The sequence below is a fragment of the Erythrolamprus reginae genome, chromosome 5 (genome assembly GCF_031021105.1).
Source record: "Erythrolamprus reginae isolate rEryReg1 chromosome 5, rEryReg1.hap1, whole genome shotgun sequence".
NCBI lineage: Eukaryota > Metazoa > Chordata > Lepidosauria > Squamata > Dipsadidae > Erythrolamprus > Erythrolamprus reginae.
In genome coordinates this window covers 75,551,999-75,573,389 of record NC_091954.1, presented here as the reverse complement: position 1 = coordinate 75,573,389, position 21,391 = coordinate 75,551,999, and the positions used below count along the sequence as shown (strand labels likewise).

At 40.4% G+C, this 21,391-nt stretch overlaps 1 protein-coding gene across 3 annotated transcripts; it reads right to left on the bottom strand.

The window, feature by feature from the left end:
* Window positions 1-1,187: 1,187 nt before the first annotated feature.
* Window positions 1,188-20,881, bottom strand: AMOTL2 (angiomotin like 2). 3 transcript variants are annotated; one of them, XM_070753169.1, is made up of 10 exons: window positions 20,570-20,881; window positions 16,848-17,692; window positions 14,481-14,745; window positions 11,051-11,195; window positions 9,757-9,849; window positions 7,917-8,212; window positions 6,506-6,798; window positions 5,966-6,174; window positions 4,604-4,771; window positions 1,188-3,194 (listed from the first exon to the last, which is right to left on the bottom strand). In XM_070753169.1, exons 2-10 carry the CDS (start codon window positions 17,594-17,596, stop codon window positions 3,136-3,138), a joined length of 2,277 nt encoding a protein of 758 aa, XP_070609270.1. In that variant the 5' UTR covers window positions 17,597-17,692; window positions 20,570-20,881; the 3' UTR covers window positions 1,188-3,135. The 3 variants fall into 3 exon arrangements, with proteins under 3 accessions (XP_070609270.1, XP_070609271.1, XP_070609272.1); XM_070753170.1 differs by lacking the exon at window positions 20,570-20,881 and adding an exon at window positions 19,568-19,858; XM_070753171.1 differs by lacking the exon at window positions 20,570-20,881 and adding an exon at window positions 19,492-19,511.
* Window positions 20,882-21,391: the final 510 nt, after the last annotated feature.

Sequence of the window (21,391 nt, the reverse complement as noted above, 5' to 3'; positions counted from 1 at the left end):
GGAGCTGCAGTGGTAAACAGGAAGCTCCCTTCCATCAATTGTGTTCATAACTGCCTGGATCCAGGGTCTTATCACCTCCCTACTGGATGAGACCAGCCAGGAAGGACACGGGTCCAATAAACAGGTGGAGAAGCTCCCAGCTCCCATGGCCTGTCCACTTCATCAGGCATCACCAGTTCAAACTCTTCCCACACAACAGGACTAAGATGGACCCTGATGACCTTGACTGACTCATCAGTCGAAACTGCTTTCCAGTCGGAGTCCAGGTCCACCTGGATCTGAGCAACTTTATCTGCAAAAAATATTAAAATCCTCAGCACTGCCCTGCAACGGTTCATCCACTCCTCCCGTAGCAAGGAAGGAGCAAGTCACTCTAAACAGGGCAGCTGGACGAGATTCCATTGATGCAAACAGAGTGGAAAGATACAAAGATCTTGCCGCCTTGATCGCTTCTCTACACATCTCTTCTGACGTTTCATTCCCCTAAGTTCCTTGGTGAACCATGGAGATCTCCTGGGTCTACTGCCATAGAGAAGTTGCAAAGGTGCAATCTGGTCTAAAGCCCCCTTTGCAGCCGTACTTCAGGCTGTTACCAGGGACTCTGCTGAATTGTGTATAAGCGAATCTGGTATTTCCCCAAGTGCTCTCTGAAAGCAGCTGGGGGGCAGGTATGTGAGCAACATGCCCACCTGAACTCCTAGGTCCAACTTCACAGAGAGGGACTCACAGCCAACTCTCTCGGGTGCAGAGAGCCTGCATAGGTTGAAGGTTTTCCGGGCTATAATAGCCACTCCTCCCCCACCAATCCCCGGGGTCACGGCTAATGCACCTGGAACCCGGCTGGGCATATCTCCATGTATTATATGCAGCAGCCATAACTTACTTGTACTACTTATGAGGATGGTTCATAAACTTTCAGTACACAGCAACCACGAATTGTAGTTATGTGGCCAATGGTTAAGTGAGGATTACCTGTATTAGCTTGCCAGTAGGCAAGAGCATCAAGAGCAAATATCAATGGAAAAGGGTTGCACTTTGGAGGCAATAATCATGATTTATTAAACCTGTATGTACAAGTGTCTCAGCATGGGTAGTTTCAGGAGAGACCCACCCCAATTGCTTTTGGGTACTTTAGCATCCTTGCATTCTCCAGTCACAAACATGCATCACATAATAAAAACATAAACTTTTATTAAACAATATTTTTATTAAAATATTGTTATACCAAGTGGAATGCTACAGCAATCTCGGTATAGGGCGGCATAAGAAACAGTCAGATTTACATTTAAATACTTAAGATAACTTAAAATGCACCAAAAACACAACAAAAAACCCCTCACTGTCTGGCAGAAAAAAAATGTTCACAGCACAAAAATATTTTAAAAGGAATACCAAATATTAATATGAAATATATTAAGCTGTGCTTCTCTTTCATAACTTTTTGTTTGCTGTTTTTCACTTTGTAAACAACACACAATAGCCACACACCAGGTTTTTTTACACATTTATGGAGGGATTTTTTTCTTTTTTTCAATGCAGTTGTCCAGCAAATGCATATGTTTAACTAGGAAGCAGAGGTGGGGATGAAAGTGTGTGATGACCAAATCGAACAAAAGATTTGGAGTAAGTAATGTACTCATCTCAGAGTTGGCTACTGTCAGAAGCCAGCTGTCAGTAAGCAGGAGAGAGCAAAAAAAGCTAAATGCAGACTCTGGAGTGGTTCCAAAGAAAATAAAAGGATGTGCCTTTAACAGATATTTTCTCCAGATTCTTTTGAAAAACACAAATTTGAGACACAATGTTGTTGTGCAAAAACAAAACGATGTTCAAACACACCTCATTCCCACAAATGCCCTTCAATGAATTATAAAATTACCAGTCAGCCACTTCAAAACACCAATTTAACCCAAACTTCTGCACTCATACTTTGCCTCGTCTCTCAATGCAGTTTTTATTCACGTTTTTGATTTTTTACAAATAGAATAACATCCATTCTTATTAATAAGAGATCCGGGTTTTAATTTTGCTTTAGACCCAGGTGGAATTCTCCTTCAAAGCCCTTCATCCCCCATACAGCTGTACTGATCTACACCACAGTTGTATCCAGCTTAGATGAGGATAATTTGGCCATGGCAAGATAGAAACAAAAACAACTGGTTCCTGGCTGTCGCTCAAACAAAGAGTAGGGAAATTCCAGTCTAAAGCATCATGGGAAATAGCTTCAAAGGAAAGGGAATCTGAAGAACTGCGAAGATGTACATTTACCTCTCGACAAAATATGAAATGGAAGAAAAAGTGGAGGGGGGAAGCAAACATTGAAGAAATCTGGGAAAAACAAAACAAAGGGAGAAATAGTTCTGTGATATGAAGCAGATCCACTGCAAATATTAGAACAGAACAGAAAGAGCCCCAAAAGAGGGGCTGTGGCTTATAGAAGATATTTACAAAATAGCGGCATCATTTTTGTGAGCATCCTTCCCCTCAAGATCTATGATAGGTCGTGTGCTATTTTCTAGGACTTCACAATATTTGCTTCTGAACTGAACAGTGGACAGAGTTGGGGGCCGTGGAAATGAGTATGGCAAAATGATTGTAGCCACACCAGCACCAGACACATTTGCTTATGATAGTTTACGCTTCAGGTCTGGGCATCAGCCAGAAGCCCTGTGTATTACCTATATCACTTTTTCCAGTGCCAAACTTCAACATGCCACCACCTCGAGGGCCTTATCCAGGCAGCATAAAAATCCCACTTGACTTCCCAGTTTGTATTCCCATCTCTTGGGAAAAACCAGCAGCAGAGGAAAAAGTGGAACAGCTGCCTTGATGTAAGCATTAACCTCAACTCCTAGTTGTTGTTCGGCATACTGCAGAACAATTTTCCTAGGAGGCACTGTCCAAATTCGGATATCTCCCACAGTTGGAGATATTCAACCTCAATTCAACTCTCTGGTTGCTGATCTCTTCTAGGCTCCTCTTATAAAGTCTTTAGTGCTGCTTCCTACAGAGCATCCTGACTGGTGAAGGGCTCCCCAGGCTTTGTGCGCTTGGTCCGCTACTGCCTCCCGAGAAGACAGAAATCCTCTAAGGCAAAAAAGAGCACCGAGGTCTGGTCCATAGACGAGCTCCAGCTCCTCAGATGAGAATCTCCACCATGTCTGACAGGTCAAGAATTTTAGCAGCTGGCAACATCTCTGCAAAGAAAAACAGGCTATGTTACGACAATGGTCTGAAGGAAATACAAAGCTGCAAGCTATGCTTGGGCTTAGGGGCCAGACAAACCACTTTTGTTTTTCATAGCAAAATTTTTCATGGTGATGCCACAAGCTAAACTTATATTAGTCTTAAAGACAAGATTTGAAAAGTAGACTCTGCAGCCGTAACAATCCCAATGGCTGAAGTTATCAGCTGCATTAAATTATGTTGCTTAACTATGAATATCAGATTCATGTATTCTGGGCCTCAATTCATGACTTGGAAATCAATGTTGGAGTTCAGATATAACACTAACCAAAACTTGAACTGGTTGAAAGATGGGTGGCTAGATAAATGCTTTTAATAAAAACAAAAAAGCAAAAATAAACGTTAAGCGTTTTGCCTAACATAGTATATAAAGCAGACATATGGGAGAGACATCCAAACTCATGTAGCCCTTGATCACTGATAAAATATTCAGAACATTAACAATTCCCAAGACTATGTTATATATTTGGAGCATTGATTGGATAAAGCTGATAAAATCCATTTCTTGGTATAAATTCTGAACATAACTCTAGGCAAATAAGAAACTCCTCTTAGGGCCATGGCTTTGGTTTAAGCTAAGTTTCAGGCCCTGGTAATCACTATACGCAATTACTTTGATTGTACCACTTGCTTTGAGCCAACCTGGAGTTTTCTCATTTTGTCTCTCAGCTCCATTTTGAAATTAACCACATCATTGAAATAAGGTGACAAAATTGTGAATTCATGGCAATGTTATTTGATTTTTAATTTTTTTTTACAAAAACAAGTTTCAAAATGATTGTTTAAAACCTGCAAAGCTCAATATACCTTTTTTGCACCATAGTTCTTATTCTCATAATAAACCCAAAACTATTGAAAATTTTCAGCCTCTTTCCTAGATGCCTTCATATGACCCATCAGGCCTTCTGTGGGCCATGGAGGCTATACTGGGTTTCAGAAAGGAAAAAGCGAGATCTACCTGAATAATATTACTTCTCATCTGTTTTAAACAATGGGTAAATAAAAGATTTTTGGAATTTACTGTTGAAGAAAATATGACAGCAAATACACAGAATTAAAACATCCATACTAATTGTGATTTAATGTCTGTCTCCTGCTCTTCCTGCATCAACTCCACCTACTCCTTCAGGATAAGCCTACACTGCCTTGCATGAAACTCATGATTAGTCACTATGGGAAGAATCTTAGTCCTGGTATTTGGCCTGCTGCAGCAGCACTGTGTTCACCTCTTAGTTATGCAAACCCTGATAGGCATCTCTGGAAGAGAAGGCAGATCATTGGGTATACTATGAATATAGCTGCTAGGAAGTCTGAAAGAGAAGGTCAGGCTCCGTGGGTTCACTCATCAACGGGTCCTTACCTAGGGAACTTGCTGCACCACTAGTTTTTTCAACACAGAACTTGGGCTCGTCACATGGCGTGTTCAGGGGAAGACCTTCAGTCTGTGTACTTCCATCTTTGCTGCCATGTTTGGTGTGAAAGGGGACACCACTTGATGGAACAGTTGCTTCTGCCAAGACCTTGAGTGCTGTAGAACCAAATAATAATAATTTAGATCAATATAATCAAATTAATATTGTTAAAGGTTCACATATTGATAACTATGGTTTACCTATTTTCTGAACAGAATAATTGATAATCTTATCATAAACCATGCAAGTACACCCATAAAAACCATTTAAGGTTATGTATAATGTATAAACCCAGATATCAAGTAATCAGTAATATTTATGGATAGCCTTTAATTCCCATAAGGAAAATTGCATTCTTTTATGTTTTCTACTATTTATTCCTAACATGAACATCTGCACGAAATAATTTTAAAAATGTCCCGCTAATACCATACATATTTATTCAGCCTCTCACTGTAGGCTACACGGATGGAAATTCCACAGTAGGGCTTTTTAACAACCAAGAGAAGCAAAGAATTGTAGATAACTAATTCATGCTTCTAATTAGTGGCTAATGGTTTCAGAGAATTAACTTGCATTCCTGATCTTCCACATCACAATCTGGAAGGCTAGGAATGTGACATTTGCAAGGAACCTTTTGTCTTCACTATACTGTTTTATACTGGATCTGAAAATTATAATTTGCTCTAACTCTGTTGGTCTGACAGCATGTTACATTTTTGTTATCTCACAGAGCTTTATTTCCCTGATCTTGTCAACCACATATTTGGGAAATCGGAAGTGAGCCAAAATCACTTCGTAAAAGCACAAGGCTATGGGAATAGGGGAGGGGACAAATGAATACTGTAAATATTAAACCACCACATTGCCTAAAAGGCCTAAATGGAACCAAAGGACAAGAAGCATTGAACATGCAATCTAAGTAGGTACCGGTACATGGTGGAACACATTCAGTTTGAAATTATGGATATAAAGATGAATATGATTAATGAAAATAAAGTGCAGGAACTGATGAGACAATGGGACAGGGTTTGAGGTTATATGGCTAGTAGAATTCGATACCAAAGTATAAAGAATAAATTGGAATCACTCTATCATTTGTAAATGTTGTAATGTTCTTGGTTTAAAATGGTATAAATAAGGCACATCTTCATTTTGGTGGAGGAGTCTGGATGATGTTGGGTGGTGGGAACAAGTATCATGGTGCACTATGTTTTATGTAGTGTGTATCTGTTATTATTATAAAAAATTAATAAAATTTATTATTTAAAAAACGTGCAATCTAAGTACATGTCACTATAGAATCTTACCCTTGTTATCTGGATTACTGAGGTAATTACTTTCACTGACAGGGTTCCCTGGCCAACATTGCATGCCAGAAGCTGCAAACACTGATGGCACTGATTTTGCAGGTCGTAGGGAGCCCTGATGAGCCTTGTTAGGGTCCTTCCGAGAGCGCTGTTGCAGGACCTTGATGACAGCATCCTTTTCAAGGATTTGGGCATGAAGTTCTTTTAACCTGGGAAAGAAAATGAACAATAAGGAAGGAAACCACCAGCATACATTACAATTTGCAGGAAGCATCTACCAGAATGTTAAGGTCTAGCAGCTGAACAAAGTTTTCCTTCTAGGCATCCCATAACATGTACCCTCTTGTTACATTTTGCAGAAAAGAATCTGTTGTTAATCTGTTCTCTTTGGCATGCTATGAATGTTGTCTGGTAAGGAAGCCATTTTTTTAATAAAACCAACAGTGCAGGGTTAAAAAGGAGAATCATCTGTCTTTCCTTCTGCTGGGGCTAAGCCAACAGAGAAGGAACCCTATCAGAATTTCCTCTAACAAGACAAACCTGTTTTCCATCTCCTGATGCTTGTGGTTTGCAAGCAAGAGGTCTTCGTCAAAGCTGCTGTCGGGAGAATGGCGTGGGGAGTGGTTGATAATGGTGGTGTCCCGCTGTGCAGCAGCTGTGGCAGCAGCATCCATAGCAAACTGTCGCATGGTACACTCCTCCAAGTATTTTTGCTCCCATTTGGTCATATCAGCCTCCAGGGCCAGGATTTTCTCTTCCCTTTCTCTCAGCTGTTCTGACAGCATGTGGGCATTCAACTCAGGGGATCCTCCACCTGGGGCTCCCATCTGCCTCTGGAGTAGCAAAGCAAAAAGAAGAGAGAGACTAGTTAAATATTGTGTTTGGTGCTCCTTCAAAAACATTCCAACATTTAACATAATAGGCCCATTGCTAGATGAGGCACATGTTTCTGGCATCTTCCTTGTACTCCAGTGTAGCCTACCATCGTCTTTGGTAGGTTTAAAAATCAGGTTTAAAGAATTTGGAAGTCTGGATTCATTTATTTGGCCTACAAGAATCTAATGGTGTTTCTACACAGCAAATTACTTCTGCCTAATTCAAAGCTTTTCTTTCAAAGTTTATAAAATTGACTAGAATCAACCACAAAACTACTAAATAGCTTTCTGCTCCATCTTGGCATAGGGATATAGAGCTAGAATGGAAGTAATTTGGGAATTCCAGATTGAGGGTTAACCATATTCTTTGCTCCAGGGAGTTTTTCACCAGGAGATTCAACATATACCCTATTTTTCCCATCATATTTTGAAGGGACTCAACCTTTTCCTGATTGGCTCACAATTGGATCATCTGAATCTAGTAAAAAGTTGCATATCTGAAAGATGTCTTAATTTTATTTTTTTTTAAATACAGTTTTGATTTTTGCATCCAGTCACTGTTTTCCTTTAATTTCCTGCTCAAATAAGACTTATTCTTTACAGTATGCATGACTTCCTTTTATAAAATCTGAACATTTTATGATTAGCACAATCTCAATAGATGCTAATTAAAAAGATCATCTGATAAACAGAATGCTAACCATTGCCAAACAAATTAATCAGTCAAAGAGTGCTGTAATAGTCCTGGTATACTTGCATTCAAAAATTCTTAGTCATTATTTGATTAGTTGTGTAAAAAGACAGAAGAGGAAGAACATCTCCCATAATGTTGTTTAGGTTTGTTCCACAAACATTCTTTTATTATTGGGCTTGAGGTAATACTAAATGAAGTATTCCAGAGATACATTCTTCTTATATTAATGGAGAGTAAAATTGTTGAGTCTTTAGTAAGGAGATGAAATAAGACAAAAATCCATCAATATGTGGGTGAACCAAACTTTCAAAACTGCTTCCAAACTTAGTAACCAGAATATTATTCATACTTTTTTGCCATTATTTCTTGATCCTTGTCTTACCTGCTGAGCCCGCAGAATCTTCAGTTCCTGCTCTAAGCGGGTCCGGAGACGCAGTTCTAGTTGCTCACGCTTTTCACACGCAGCCTGGAGCTGGCCCAGGGCCTGTTGCAACCTTTCTACTTTCTCCACATATGCTCGCTTTTTCTGCAACTCATCTTCCATCTTAGCAGTGCGGGCCTGAGCACTGCTCAAAGCCTGCTCCAACAGTTCAGCCCGCCGACGTTGGTCTTCACTAGTGCCATGTAGACGTGCAATTTCCCGCTGTAACTTTTCCCTTTCTTGCTGATATTCATAGTCTGAAAACAAAACAAAGAGTAGGTTTGGCATAGGCCACAGCTATGTACTCCGCATTTCTGACAGTGTAACCTTAAATATATTTTTTAACCGTAACACACTAAGCTCAAATCCTAATTTTTTTGAAGAGAAATGGGTATTGCCTTCATTTTCAATAATCTGTTGACTATTCCGCGAAAGGGTTATGTTAGGGCTCACACCCCGGAAACTGCCAGACTTAAGAGGAAAAAACACACATCGTTGTGCCATAGTATTTTGATCTTACACAATGTTCCTATTATTTCTTAACTCATGTTTCCATGCCACAGTTTTCCATGATGTGATCATGGCTGGGTCCCAACATGGTAAGATGAAGAATTTATGGGAAGTTGTAAACCATGCTGCTGTAGAAGAGGTACAAGAAATCTGTACCGTTCCAGATGATATTTGGATTACGATTTGCATGATCCTAAATCATTGGTCATGCTGGCTAACAATACTGTAATAGGTATCGGAATATGACAATATATGAAAGCCACAGGTTATCTGCCATTGTTGAGAGATTCAATTTATGCCCTACATAGCTAGTAAGCAATGTAATTTCCTTCCTCTTAACCTACCCTACACCAAAGGTTAAGGAAGCATGACTATCTCTAGCAATTTCATTCATGATTCTGCAGAGGGCACCAAACTGCTTTTCCCCAGTCACAGAAAAATTCTGGTATAGTTTTTCCTTATCTTCAAGAAATCAAAATGTGGTGACCAAACTTCCACAATAATTGTACGTAGGAGGCTAAAACAATAAGTACACAATCCATACTCTATAATTCTTTCATGATTTGCTGAAACTTGATTAAGAAGTAGAATCATTTTAATGAAACAGACTGAACCCTTTAAATAATAAAGTGGAGATTCTTATTTTCACCAACAGGGATGGGGATGGCTACCTAAGGGAAAAGCAGGATTTTTCAGAGTAATTATGTAAAGGATTACAGGGTATTTTCAAAGCCAGGAGGAGAGATACTTTTTGCAAGGACTAAGGACTAATTTTCTGGAAGCAGAGAGGTGACTTCTTGAAATGGATGGGCAAAAGTTTAGCGTAAGTACGTTCCCTGCCAACTTCCACCTCCATCGCCAGGCCAATTCTCATCCTCTGACAACAATCACTCTTTTCAAAATCCTCTTGGACCTAGGACTTTAAGGAGAGGGAGTATAGCTTGTGTGCTGGAACAGCCAGAACAGCCATTGGAATGCAAAGAATCCAGGTCACACTGATGGTTGCTGTGATTAATGGCTCTAGTTTAAGTGCCAAGAATAACTTAGCCTCCTCAGGGGAATGGCAAAAGGCTTCCAAAGGAGGATACGCCTCCTCTTCAATCTTAAAGGGACCACAGACTTCATCTTCTTTCCAGCTTCTTTGAGGCAAAGGCACAAGGAATAGGACACTGGTCCTGTTGAATATTGCTATACAAATGAAAAACCAGAGATATGCTGCGGGATACTATCAGAAGGGCACATGGGGAATAGAAATACAATTGAAAAAGCAAAAGGCTTTCAAGAGGCTTACTTTGAGCAACAAGTTTCGCCATAGTCCCTTGGTTTCCTTCTTGATTTTCCTGTGCTCGGTTGGCCAATTGTTTGTTTGCTGACTCTAATCGCTCTATAATAAATTGAAAGAAAAAAGAAATCAAGATTAGAACATATTTCAATGTTCAAATATTCATGGATTTCTGGAAATCCACAGACAGTTATTTGTCACTTGCCAAAGGTGCTATTCTATTTTACACTGTCGGATGGCATAGCTGCTAATAATGGCACAAATATTGCTTTAGAAATAAATGTTTTATTTCTTAGAAATAAATCTTATTCTTTAAATAAGAACAATATTTTTCTAGATTTGAAGCCTTATTAGAGGCTTGGAATCTAGAGATTCCAAGATCCTGTCACATTCTGTTATTTTATTTTATTTTCTCCTAATAATAAGATTTTTAGTCTGAAAATAACTAGATAACCTTTTTGAACCTGCTAAATTAAATGATTCAATTCATAAGTGATTTTGAAAAACTGCCAACAAGCCAGGACGGTGCATAGTCCTCCTCACCTCTTGGTCACAACCTGCATTTTCATTCTGATTACCATTAACCCCTGTGCCAGGTGGCAATGATGTTCAACTCTTTGCCTCCAATACATAATCAAAATCTTACTGCTAAAGAGGAAGAGAAGCCGCCTGAAATAGCTGATGCCCAAATCCGAATCTCATTGGCCACTGGGCCAATGGCTGTAACAGTATGAACCTGAATACATCCTAGGCAGGATTGTGTTAAATGGTATAGAGAAGTGATGGCAAACTTCCCCCCCCCAGGTGCCGAAAGAGCATGTGTGCACACTATCGTGCATGTGTGCACACTATCGTGCATTTGCGAGTGACTACACCAATAATTCAATGCCTGGGGTGGGCGAAAACAGCTTGCCCCATCCTTGGAGGTCCTCTGGAGGTCAAAAACGACCTGTTTCCCAACTTCTGATGGGCCCAGTAGGCTGTGTTTTGCCCTCTCCAGGTTCCAAATTCCCTCCCCCATCCCCTTGGAGACGCTCTGGAAACCAAAAACACCCTCCCGGAGCATCTGTGCAAGCGAAAAATCAGCTGACCAGCACACACATGTACTCTGAAGCTGAGCTAGGGCAATGATTTGTGTGCCAGCAGGTATAGCTCTGGGTGTCACCTGTGGCACATGTGCCATAGGTTCATTATCATTGGTATAGAGTGATGGTAAAGAATCAGAACTTCCAAACATATCAAACATATTTCTGACTCACAATATCACCCAAGTTTAGAATTTGACCTTTCCAAATTGTGTTACCTTTAAGGTCCCGATTGAAGTCCTGCAACCTCCTCATTTCCCCATCCTTTTTGTTTCTCATGGTCTTCTCCAACGTTTCTCGCTTTAATGATGCTTTCATTAGATTTTCATAATCTTCTGAAATCTGTTGAATTTCGCTTTCCAACTAAGTATCAAAAACCAGAACATTTGAGTTAAAAACACATACCTGCATAATAAAATCCATAAATTAGGTAGCCCTCGATTTACAACAATTCATTTAGTGAATGTTGAAAGTTACAATGACTGAAAAAAAAAGTGGCTTATGGCCATTTCTTACACTTATCACCATTGCAGCATCCCCAAGATCACACGATCAAAATTCAGATGCTTGGCTGACTCATATTTATGACGGTTGAGTATTCTGGGGTCATTCTGACAAGCCAAGTCAGTGGGGAAACCAGGTTCACTTAACAACTGTGGCAAGAATGGTCATAAAATGGGGCAAAATTCAGTTATATCACACTTAGTAATGGGAATTTTGGGGTCAATTGTGGTTGTAAGTTGAGGACTACCTGAATAGTAATGAATAGTTCCTCAACAACTGAACCTCAAATTTGCACTGGAATAGAAATTAACAAACATTTCTTAATGGTCAAAAGTCACAATCTAAACATGAAATTGAATGCAGTAATCTTCAGTTAAAGAACCAAATGTGCATGAGTTGGAAAAGTCAGACTCTCACAAGACATAACTGAACTGGAAACTGTAATATTTAGAAGTTTTTTGATGTTATCGCTCTTTCAAAAGCCATTCTTTTCATATTTAAGCTCTAAAGTTTATTTGGAGGTCAGTCATCATTCCCAACATTTTCTATTACTAGAACAAAATATAGGCTGAATGCCAATGCTAAAATGTTACTACGATGTTTATAAAAATAGTATTTTATATATGTAGCATTTTTAATTACAAGTGGTGTGCATATATACAGTATACTTTTACAATACACGTATGCTTATAAGGGAATGTATAAAATTGCCACAAAAACCTTAGTGAAAAAGCACATTAGTATTTAAAGCAATTTAAAAGCTTTAAAATAGATTAAAACAATCATATAAAGGCAAAGTCAGCATCACTGCCATCTCCATCAAGATAATTTAAATAAAAGCCAATATGTTATTCTGGTTTCTCAAAGTCTAATGTATCACTGCTCTTTCGCTTTTCTTTTTTCATTTTATACCATTTGCTACCTATCTAATATATTCCTAAGTCTGTTTTGAGTTGGGTTTGACACCTGTTTGATAACTGACAACCACATTCATTACAAAATCTATAAACAAGCAATAGTGGTTGCATCTTTCCCCTTATACAAGGAAGTTGATAATATGAACCAACCCAAATGATGCTAAAGTTGTGAAGGCAGTAAACAGAATTAGTAAAATTATGACATTAGATGTTTGTAATTTGTGATTTAAATCATACTACATTGTTCTATTAGAATATTTTAGGACAGAGCTGAGTTGAGTTGAGTTGGTTAGAGTTGAAGTCCACAAGCCTTAAAGTTGTCCAAGCTTGGGGATCTTTCTTTAGGACATGCTATGGGTATTTTCCCCATCTTCCTTTTTTCTTTCACACCTCTGCTCTATTCTTTCTTAATTCCAACTGATATGCAGTTTCATGTTCCATTGTTAACGCTTCACTTTGCAGGCCTGGCATATTCCCTCTGCAGCCCTGGCACGTGCCAGTCCATCCCCAACTAACGCAATGGCTTCAAGAAGAGTATTCTCACCCTTGGCTGATGCTAGCATGCCATAGCCTCTCGTTGTGTTTCTGCACAAAAGCTTCTGTGTCCTGCCTACCAAGAGAGCCCAGGAGGCAGGGCCAGATAACAGGAGAGCACAACTGTTAGCAGAGGAGGTGAATAGACTCTTTTCTTTCTCTCTCACTCTCCATTCAACAACTGCTTCAGCTTAAGATCAGTTGGGTCCTGTTAGCTTGTGCTCCACAGCTGTTTAAAGGGGAGGGAGAGTAATTGAAAAGTAGGGTGTTAAAGGAGGAGGTAGTTTTCAGGACAGCTGTTACTGGGAAACCAAAGGCAAAAAGGAGACCATCTGGGAAAGTGTTGCTGAGAGCAAAGCTCTATGAAGCACATCAGGATTGTTCCAAACACATTAGCTGGATTCACAGGTAACTCCAAGAGTTAATCCCAAACCAAGAACAGCGTAATAGAATAAGAGAAGAAAGCAATCTTTTCAGTTTCCCTAAGCTTCCCGAATGCGTCTTAGGTGATAGTAAGTACAACAAAGAACATTCTCACAAGAGACTGCATGAAAGTTTGGGACAAGAATTTGGAATATCTCAGCACTATTATTTTAATTGTAAGGAAACAGTGGTGCTTTTGGGGGTAGGGTGGGGGTGTTTAGTAGCTGTTTTGTTGAGCTACAATTTTGTGCTGTCAATTCAGGATTATCTAAATTACTAGGTTGCTTTGCTTAGTAGAATGTGTGAACTCAGTTATTGGGGTTTGTGAAGCTTTATTTATAGCTAAGTGTTACATGGAACAAAGTAACAATCAGATAACTATTAAAATTATCATATTTGATTATTTCAAGTAGTAGAAAAACTTTCAATTTCTTTTTGTTTTATTTTACAGCCCTCACTACTGAAATGGATAATTCTACCCCTCATAACTTGGGTACTTGTTTGGGACACATGAATCAACTTTCCTCAATGACCTTACAAGCCTTCATTAAAGTAAATGATATATTGAGGTTAGAAAGATCAATTATTGGTCCTGATAAAATGCTGTTCCCTATATGACATTTCTGGTTTCTAAACTCCAAAAGGCTGCTTTCTGTATTTATGTGCAATGTACAACAATTATAACTGTTCTTAATACAAACTTATAATGATCATTTCTATCTAAATTGTGTGGAAAAGTAATGCCAACCAAAATGTAAAAATGGAACCTGACATAATATAAAGCAGTGTATCATTTCTAGCATTTTATTTATTTCCAAATAGGCATTCTGCAATAAAGGTGTCATGTTCTTAAAAGACAAAAATTGTGGGAGGCTATTTCCCAACCCAATCTGTTCAGAATACAAAAATCCAAAATTAAATGGTGATGGTAATGAACATGCGGCTCTATCACATAACAATTATTGTGAAATATTCTGCAATATGCTCTCAAAATTCCAAGCATGCCTATTAACCTGAAAAGACCTGCTTTGGCCCATCAACCAAATTTTCCTACAGTTGGATAACAAAACCAGATTCTCCACTCTTGCTGCCAAGATAGACTAGAGATAGTCAACAAATATCCTTTTCTTACACTGAATAAGGATTTAAATTTTAGAAAGTTTAATTATGACTTTGTCCTTGATTGCCATCTACCATGACAAAATGTATATTAGTTCCTTACATTTTTATTAGATAGCTTGGCTAAAGTAGAGCTATGCTTGGTCTTTACCTTTTGAATCCGATTGGCCTTTTCATTGTAACTCTCCAGTTCCCTCCGCAACAACTCATTTTCTCTTTGAAAGGTCTCATTCTCTCTTAATAACTTCTTATTCTCCATCAACACAGCTTCTATTTGGGACAAGTGGTTACTAGTAGAGGCAGCCTGAGTTGCCATCAAAGCTGCCACCCCAGCTGAAGTAAGCGATCCCAGATGGTTGTGGTAGAGAGCAGCCTGTTGTGGAATGAAAGCTTGGGACATTGGAGTTTGCATCATCCTAAAAAATTAAAAGATAAAAAATTAACGATAAGTACATTCTAGAAGGAAGCCCCAGCCCTGTGTGTAGCAAAGCTCAAGTATCTGGGTCAGCCATATGAACAAACCCTGGGCTTTAAAAATTCTACCCCTTTAATGTTTATGAACACTGTTTCACTAAATAAACAAGGAGAGTTTTAGAACATATAAGATTGGCTTAAGATTTCCACATCTGTTGCAAAAGTCCAGACAACCACTAGATGGTAATTAGGGTATCTCTTTGCTATCCTCTGATGTCATCCACATTCTTCCAGTTCAGATATGGTAGCCTAGAGTGGGTAAAGCATTGAAGACTGCTTTAAATTGCAGTTATCCACATATAAGATTTGCTTTGCAGCTTTTTTGATTACTTTTTGCATAAATGCTCCTAATTTTGATAAAAACACAAACCTTGGTTTCATAAAGCATGTATTTCATGGTAAAACTGATGCTATTCAGGTTATTAATTGCACTTTGATCTTTAATTCCTTGTGTGTCCAATCACACTTGGCCAATAAAGAATTCTATTCTATTCTGAGTTCAACACTGTTATGCTATGCTTTCATTTACTCCATTTTTAAAAAAAAACTCACTTCTGATTAGTCACATATTATTCTAAACTATAAACTCACATTTACAAGCCACAATAAGGTTTTTATGTTGCATTAAGCCAAAACCCATACCAAGCATATGTCTTGGTGTGCTCTGCGAACTCTTTCCTCACTCAGTTTTCTATTAATTTCTTCATCTCTAGAGTAAACTTTCATAAATATTTAATCAAAATTAATGGCTACTACTATCCCACCTGACTAACTCCAAGGTCCATTTAATTCCAGAATGTTAAAATGCCTAAACAAAAACAAGTTAGTTTAGAGTTCTCTCTCCTCTTGCTCTTATGATTAAACTGCTATGCAGCTAAGCAGCAGATTGAAATTCATAGAATTCAACATGGACACCCTTCTTGTGCACAAAGCGGAAAATACTTCCTGGGAAGACATAACCTCATTTGACTAAGGCTCCTTTGATGCAGTTATTCAGACATTCTTGCAAAGTGATCCTACAGCAAACAAGAATATATATACCTTCCTTTTAGCATACAACTGCCCCCTCCCACCTTCTTTTGTTCCCCAGGAAAGAGCCAATTTCCTGCCTCCAGCATTATCTCTTCCTGCCAGTATTCACTAGAGGTTGTCTCCAGCCAGAAACTATGGTTCAGTTCCCCCTTCATTCTCGGTAAGTTGACAATGGTGGCAGGCAGTTGTGAAAGTACTCGTAAATGCCACTCATAACCCACTGTAAAACTATGATATTCTAAGGAAAAAGGAATGTTCTTTATGGGCCAAAAGCAAGCCAGGTCCAAGATTGGCCCTCAGCATTCTCAGTCATTAGTTGCTGGCACAATTCATAAACTTAGGAAGATAGTTACATACTAAAGATAGGATGTTCAGATAAGCTTGCATTCCTAAATACAAAGTTACACAAGAGGTACAACTCTAACTCTTCCTCTACCGCTTTTGTAAGAGTAAATGTATGATGAAATGGAATCTTGGTCCCCTCCCAAAACAGAATCAAGTGGCCTTTGTACCTCTTTACAAAGCTTGGAAGAATGTCTGCTATAACTCCTTTACTTTTCCGCATGCTATCTGAGCTATTTGCTTCTTTATCTTTGGACAGCAGTAAATGCCAATTCTTTCTCACATTTTTCATGGAAGTTGTGTGCCCAACCTGCTCTAAAATTAACAAAATCTCTTTACAAAGCCAAAAGAAACAAACACAAATCAAAGGCAAATCTTCTTCCACAAGGAAAGGTAAAGTTGGGGGAAGAGGAGGAGCTAAAATTGAAACAGGATTCAAGGGTTTAACTCCATATATCTCCATTAGGATAATAACCATCCACATCCAATTTATCTTCTTAGGGAGGAAAAATGAAGGTGCTTTCTGACAAAATGGAAAGGGCTAGATATGAGCACTGGAAGAATTTGAACGAATGGCTAACCAGAACACAATCCTTTGAAAGTACTGTATTCTGTGAAATTCCAACTTTCAACATAAGCAAAGTAATATAAAACTAACACAAACAATTACCTGATTTCAGGATGTTGAAATCCTGGACCTTCTCTGTAGTGCTGCCGGGGGTCAGAAAGGTAACTTTCTGATGCCTCCTGTGAAGGCATGATATAAGGATACTCTGGAGGAGGACCACGGGGCTCTGAAGCTTCAGAGGACTTTCCTCTAGAGACACAGAGTTGATGGTGCCTGGAAAGTTGAGGGTAGCTGTGAGAGGAAATCATGTGGTTCTGTGCTTGGATGCCATTTCTCTCCAGGGATACCTGCAGAAGCTGCTCACTGAGTGACCGTATATGACCATGTTTCAGCTCTTTCAGTGATTCGTCTTGTGGTATGGTATTAATGTCGGAAGCATAGGTCCTGCGCTGTCCACCTTCTATAGGTGCTCCAGACAAGCTAGCCCTAACATGTTGTCCTGGTTGGGTGGCATAATACTGTGATTGAGCTTTAGCCTCCTCGTAGGTGGGAAGCTCTTCTCCTTTATGCTGAGGCTGGTAGAACCGGTACATGTTATTCTCCAGGTAGAGGTGGTCAGCATGGTGCTCCTGGCCCTGGGGTTCTTGTCGTGTTGATTGCTGAACCATTTGGCTCTCATCCTGTGTAAGACTCTCAAGGGAGGACTGGGGGCTCCCACTGCTTCCTCCTCCTCGTAAGGCCTGCTGCTGTATGGCTAGGAGTGTTCGATTCTCGGTGAGATTGCCATACCTCAGCTGCTCCTGGATCAGGCGGTGAAGGACAGTTCCAGAGGAATCCTCAGCTGTCCTCATTCTCAGCTAACAGGATCTTCCCTAGTGCTTTCTGAATGCACCAAAACAGCAAAATTTGTTTCTGGAATCTAATAACTACTGTCCATCCAAATGACCCTGCAAAGAGAGGGGGGAAAGTCATGAGGTTGCACAACGTAATAAGATCATTGAACAAGACCACTACATTCCAATTCTGTATCTTTTTTTAATAGTCTTTTGCAATGTGGTGCCTCTTCTAGACATTCTTGATTATAATTCCTGTCACTCCCAGCCAATATGGCCAACATTCTACATAGCTGATTGGATTTGTAGCCCAACAAATGTGGAAGGGCCAGACTGGGAGAGGCATTATGTAGAATAATTGCTTTAGAGGTAGAGAGCAAATTTAGAAGTTTCCCAAAGGCTTTCTAGCTTATGGGCACAAGACTATAATGAGAAAATGTACGGTATCTATTAACATGTCTTTATTTCTTAGATTTTATTCAATTCATTCATTTGGATTTTGTATAAGCCAGTTTGAAGGCTTACATTGAAAATAAAGTGCACATTTAAGTGGAGCCTATTTCCAGGGATTGTCAAAAATTCTCTACATAAGAACTGCTTTTGATTCAGAAGCACATCTTTCTAATATTGTGGAAGTGTGAAGCAAAAATTAATCAGATTTCACAGTGCATGTGGAAAATGCTTTTTAAAATGTTGTTTTTCAATGCAGCATTTTTGGAACAATCATCTGAAATAGGCTCTGGGTGATCTATCAGGAACTGAAGCCCCACTTCCTCAACCTTCACAATATCCAATATCCACCATATCCAATATCAATTATATTAAATCAGTAAGAATGCTTAACAATAAAAATGGAGCTTGCTGATATTTTCTGCAACTGTTATTACCATGGCCTTACTTTAAGTACAAAGTCTTATCTCAGGGAATCTGGGTAGCCCCATTAAAACAAGATACAACATAAGTAGAAAACTTCTTGGTGAGTCCTAGCTGCTAGTTAGCTTTGGAAAAACCTTTCTCAGTTCACAAGGCTGCTTAATCTCATTCCAGTAAGGAGCCAATATCCTGTTCTTTGCATACCTTTTTATTCTAATCCAAGATAAAAAGCAAAACAAAAACTGTGCAAGATCTGATTAAATGTTCATATCCTTTACATAAAAGATATCAAAAAATAAGACAATATTGATGTGGAACAGCAGCCAAAGTTGATTTCTACAAGAGATCCACAACTGAAAAAGCAACCATAATCTCTGATTTGGAATCCTGCCTTTGGGTGGAATTGGAGAAAGGAACTCTGCATTCACCCAAAGGCAGGGTCTTCAGCCAAATTTTATACTCTGCAATGTTGGTGCTAAACAATTAGGGACCATGCAATAGATGACCATAACTAAACAATTTGAAAATAATGCTATTTTTAAACAGTGCTATTCTGGGGAAACAAATAGGACCCAATGAATTGGAGCGAGGCTATGAGGAACTCTTCATTTTATAACTCTATGATGCTTTCAGAACTATCATCTTGTTTTAAAAATGATTTTTGAGAGAAATAGACTTTGTGATCAGCATTACTGCATTTCTTTTGCGGATTTATTCATCATTACTCTTCAGAAAAGAAGTTCAATGTAGCCCATTCTGAAACAACAAAAAATATTTCTGCAAAGCAACACATTCCTGAGAAATATTTGCAGCAAGCCAAGGAGTAAAAAAAATCAAATGCTGGGAAAATCTTTCCTAATCTAACCTTGGCAACTTGAAGATATCTGGACTTCAACTTCCAGAATTTCAACACTGAATGCAACCAACAGCGCAAAGAAAGGAAAAGTTTGGACTCATCATCATCCTTGCAAATAGGCTGATCCAAGGAAGAGATGCGTTAACCTCAGAAATAGGCTGATCCAAAGAAGAGATGCGCTAACCTCAGAAATATGCTGATCCAAGGAAGAGATGCGCTAACCTCAGAAATAGGCTGATCCAAGGAAGAGATGCGCTAACCTCAGAAATAGGCCGATCCAAGGAAGAGATGCGCTAACCCTCAGTCTCGGGTGGCCATCCTAAACACGCTTTCCACAACCCTTCGCCGCTCGGTTCCTCAAAAGCTTCACACGTGAGCCCATAAGCGGATCCTCTGCCAGTTTCCCCAGAAACTGCTTAATAAAAGCAGAGAGACCGGAGGAAATGGCGAAGGCTTGGCTTCCACCTCTCTTCCCTTCCCAGTCCAAACCCAACGGAGAGAGAGAGAGAGAGAGAAGCGCTCCCTCCTCACCGCGTACTCAGCAGATTGCCATCTGCGCCGTCTTTCGAGTTTTCCCTGCCCGCTCTTTTGTTTTCCAAATAGTTCCGCGCTGACATCATAGGGGTTTGGATTGCAATTAACATTCCTGCTAAGTGAGAACGAGAAAGCGTCGGGCAGCAGCAGCAGCAGGCAAGACAAAGCCAAGGCTACCGCTCGCGGGGTGTACGGCTCTCCCAGCCACCTGCACCGCCGAGCAAACCGCCTCTTCCCCCCCCCCCAGACACACACCCCACGTCGCAAAGAACAGCAGCCTATATACTGTACTTGCTACACTCCCCCCCCCCCCAACAAAGCTTTCCAAACCTTTTGCGGGCAAGTATTGGCGTTTGGCAAAGCACCGGGAGAACTGCGCACAGGGGAGCGGAGGGCCATTTTAGTCAAAGAGCTGCAAGGAAAGCGAACGGGGAAAGGGGTGGGTGGGTTATACCGGTGAAGATGCCCACTAAGGGATATTAATTTATTTATTTAAAGGCCGAAAGATAAAGAAGTAAAAAAAAGAGCCGTTCTTGCTCAGGCCGCCTATACCAAAGGAGCAAAAAACGGCCGTAATTCCCCAAAGGGGTGTCCGCTGAGGAAAAGGGAGAAAGGGGAAGTCCTCGCTCTCCAGCCGCTTCTCCGTTCAAGGCGCCGGACATATGTCGCGGCCGTCTCTTCCCCCCCCCCCCCACTCCCAACCAAACCTCCAACGGCGTCAAACTTACCCAACCATAGCAGCCTGAGTGGAGCGGCGACTCAAGCGCACGATTTGAGGGGAGGTGGGGGGGGTGTCTCTTTTTTTCTGAGCGCCGAAAAGGAAAAAACTGCCTCCGCTCGCGCTGCTGTCCCGGGCAACTGAGGGGATTGTGTGTGTGCGTGCGTGCGTGCGTGCATGGAAGCCTAGCTTCCTTGCCCAGAAGCGCCTGCCGCTGCTTCTGCCCCTACTGGAAGGAAGGCGACTGCGCGCTTGCCTCCTCCAGCTGCGAAGTATAGAGCTGAGGAGAAAAGAGGCTGGGCCGCGCGCGAGGCCTCGGTGCTATGTCAGGAATGCGAGGGTTTTAAGGTTCCCCGCTGGGATCAAAGTACGCAGTTCGCTGTTTTAAAGAGGCTTCGCCTTAGCGGCTCTGCAGTTGGCTTCGGAGCCCGAGGCCGGAAGAGGGCGTTCTCCGGCTTCTCCTCAGCTCTCACAATACGAGACGCGGCGGGCGCAGAGACTTAAATTCAGCCGCTCTCTTTGAAAGGCTGCCTCGGTCTGTACGGCTTCCATTTGTAGAGGCGCTTTGCTGGGCCTCAATAGCTCGGCAGTGCGGACCGCTGATTTGAAAGGCGCGGAAAGACTCAATTTGACTAAAATGGGAAAAAAGAAGAGAGGCAAGAATGGACCCTGGGGACTTAAGGAGGGCCGCATGTCATCAGCTTTCCCATTAATAAGAGCTGCTGTATGAGGTTAATACAGCAGCTGCTGTCAGTATTCCCTCTAATATTTTTTTTTTGGGGGGGGGGGGCGGAAAAGTATAGTGTCTGAGCGGCAGTCCCTTCGGGACTCG

Excerpts from the sequence above, each read along its gene's own strand:
- AMOTL2 (XM_070753169.1), bottom strand. The coding sequence starts at position 17,596 with ATGAGGACAGCTGAGGATTCCTCTGGAACTGTCCTTCACCGCCTGATC. Across the intron at positions 11,196-14,480 it reads AGGCCAATCGGATTCAAAAG|TTGGAAAGCGAAATTCAACA; the intron begins GTAAAGACCAAG and ends TTTGATACTTAG. Across the intron at positions 6,799-7,916 it reads AGATTCTGCGGGCTCAGCAG|AGGCAGATGGGAGCCCCAGG; the intron begins GTAAGACAAGGA and ends TTGCTACTCCAG.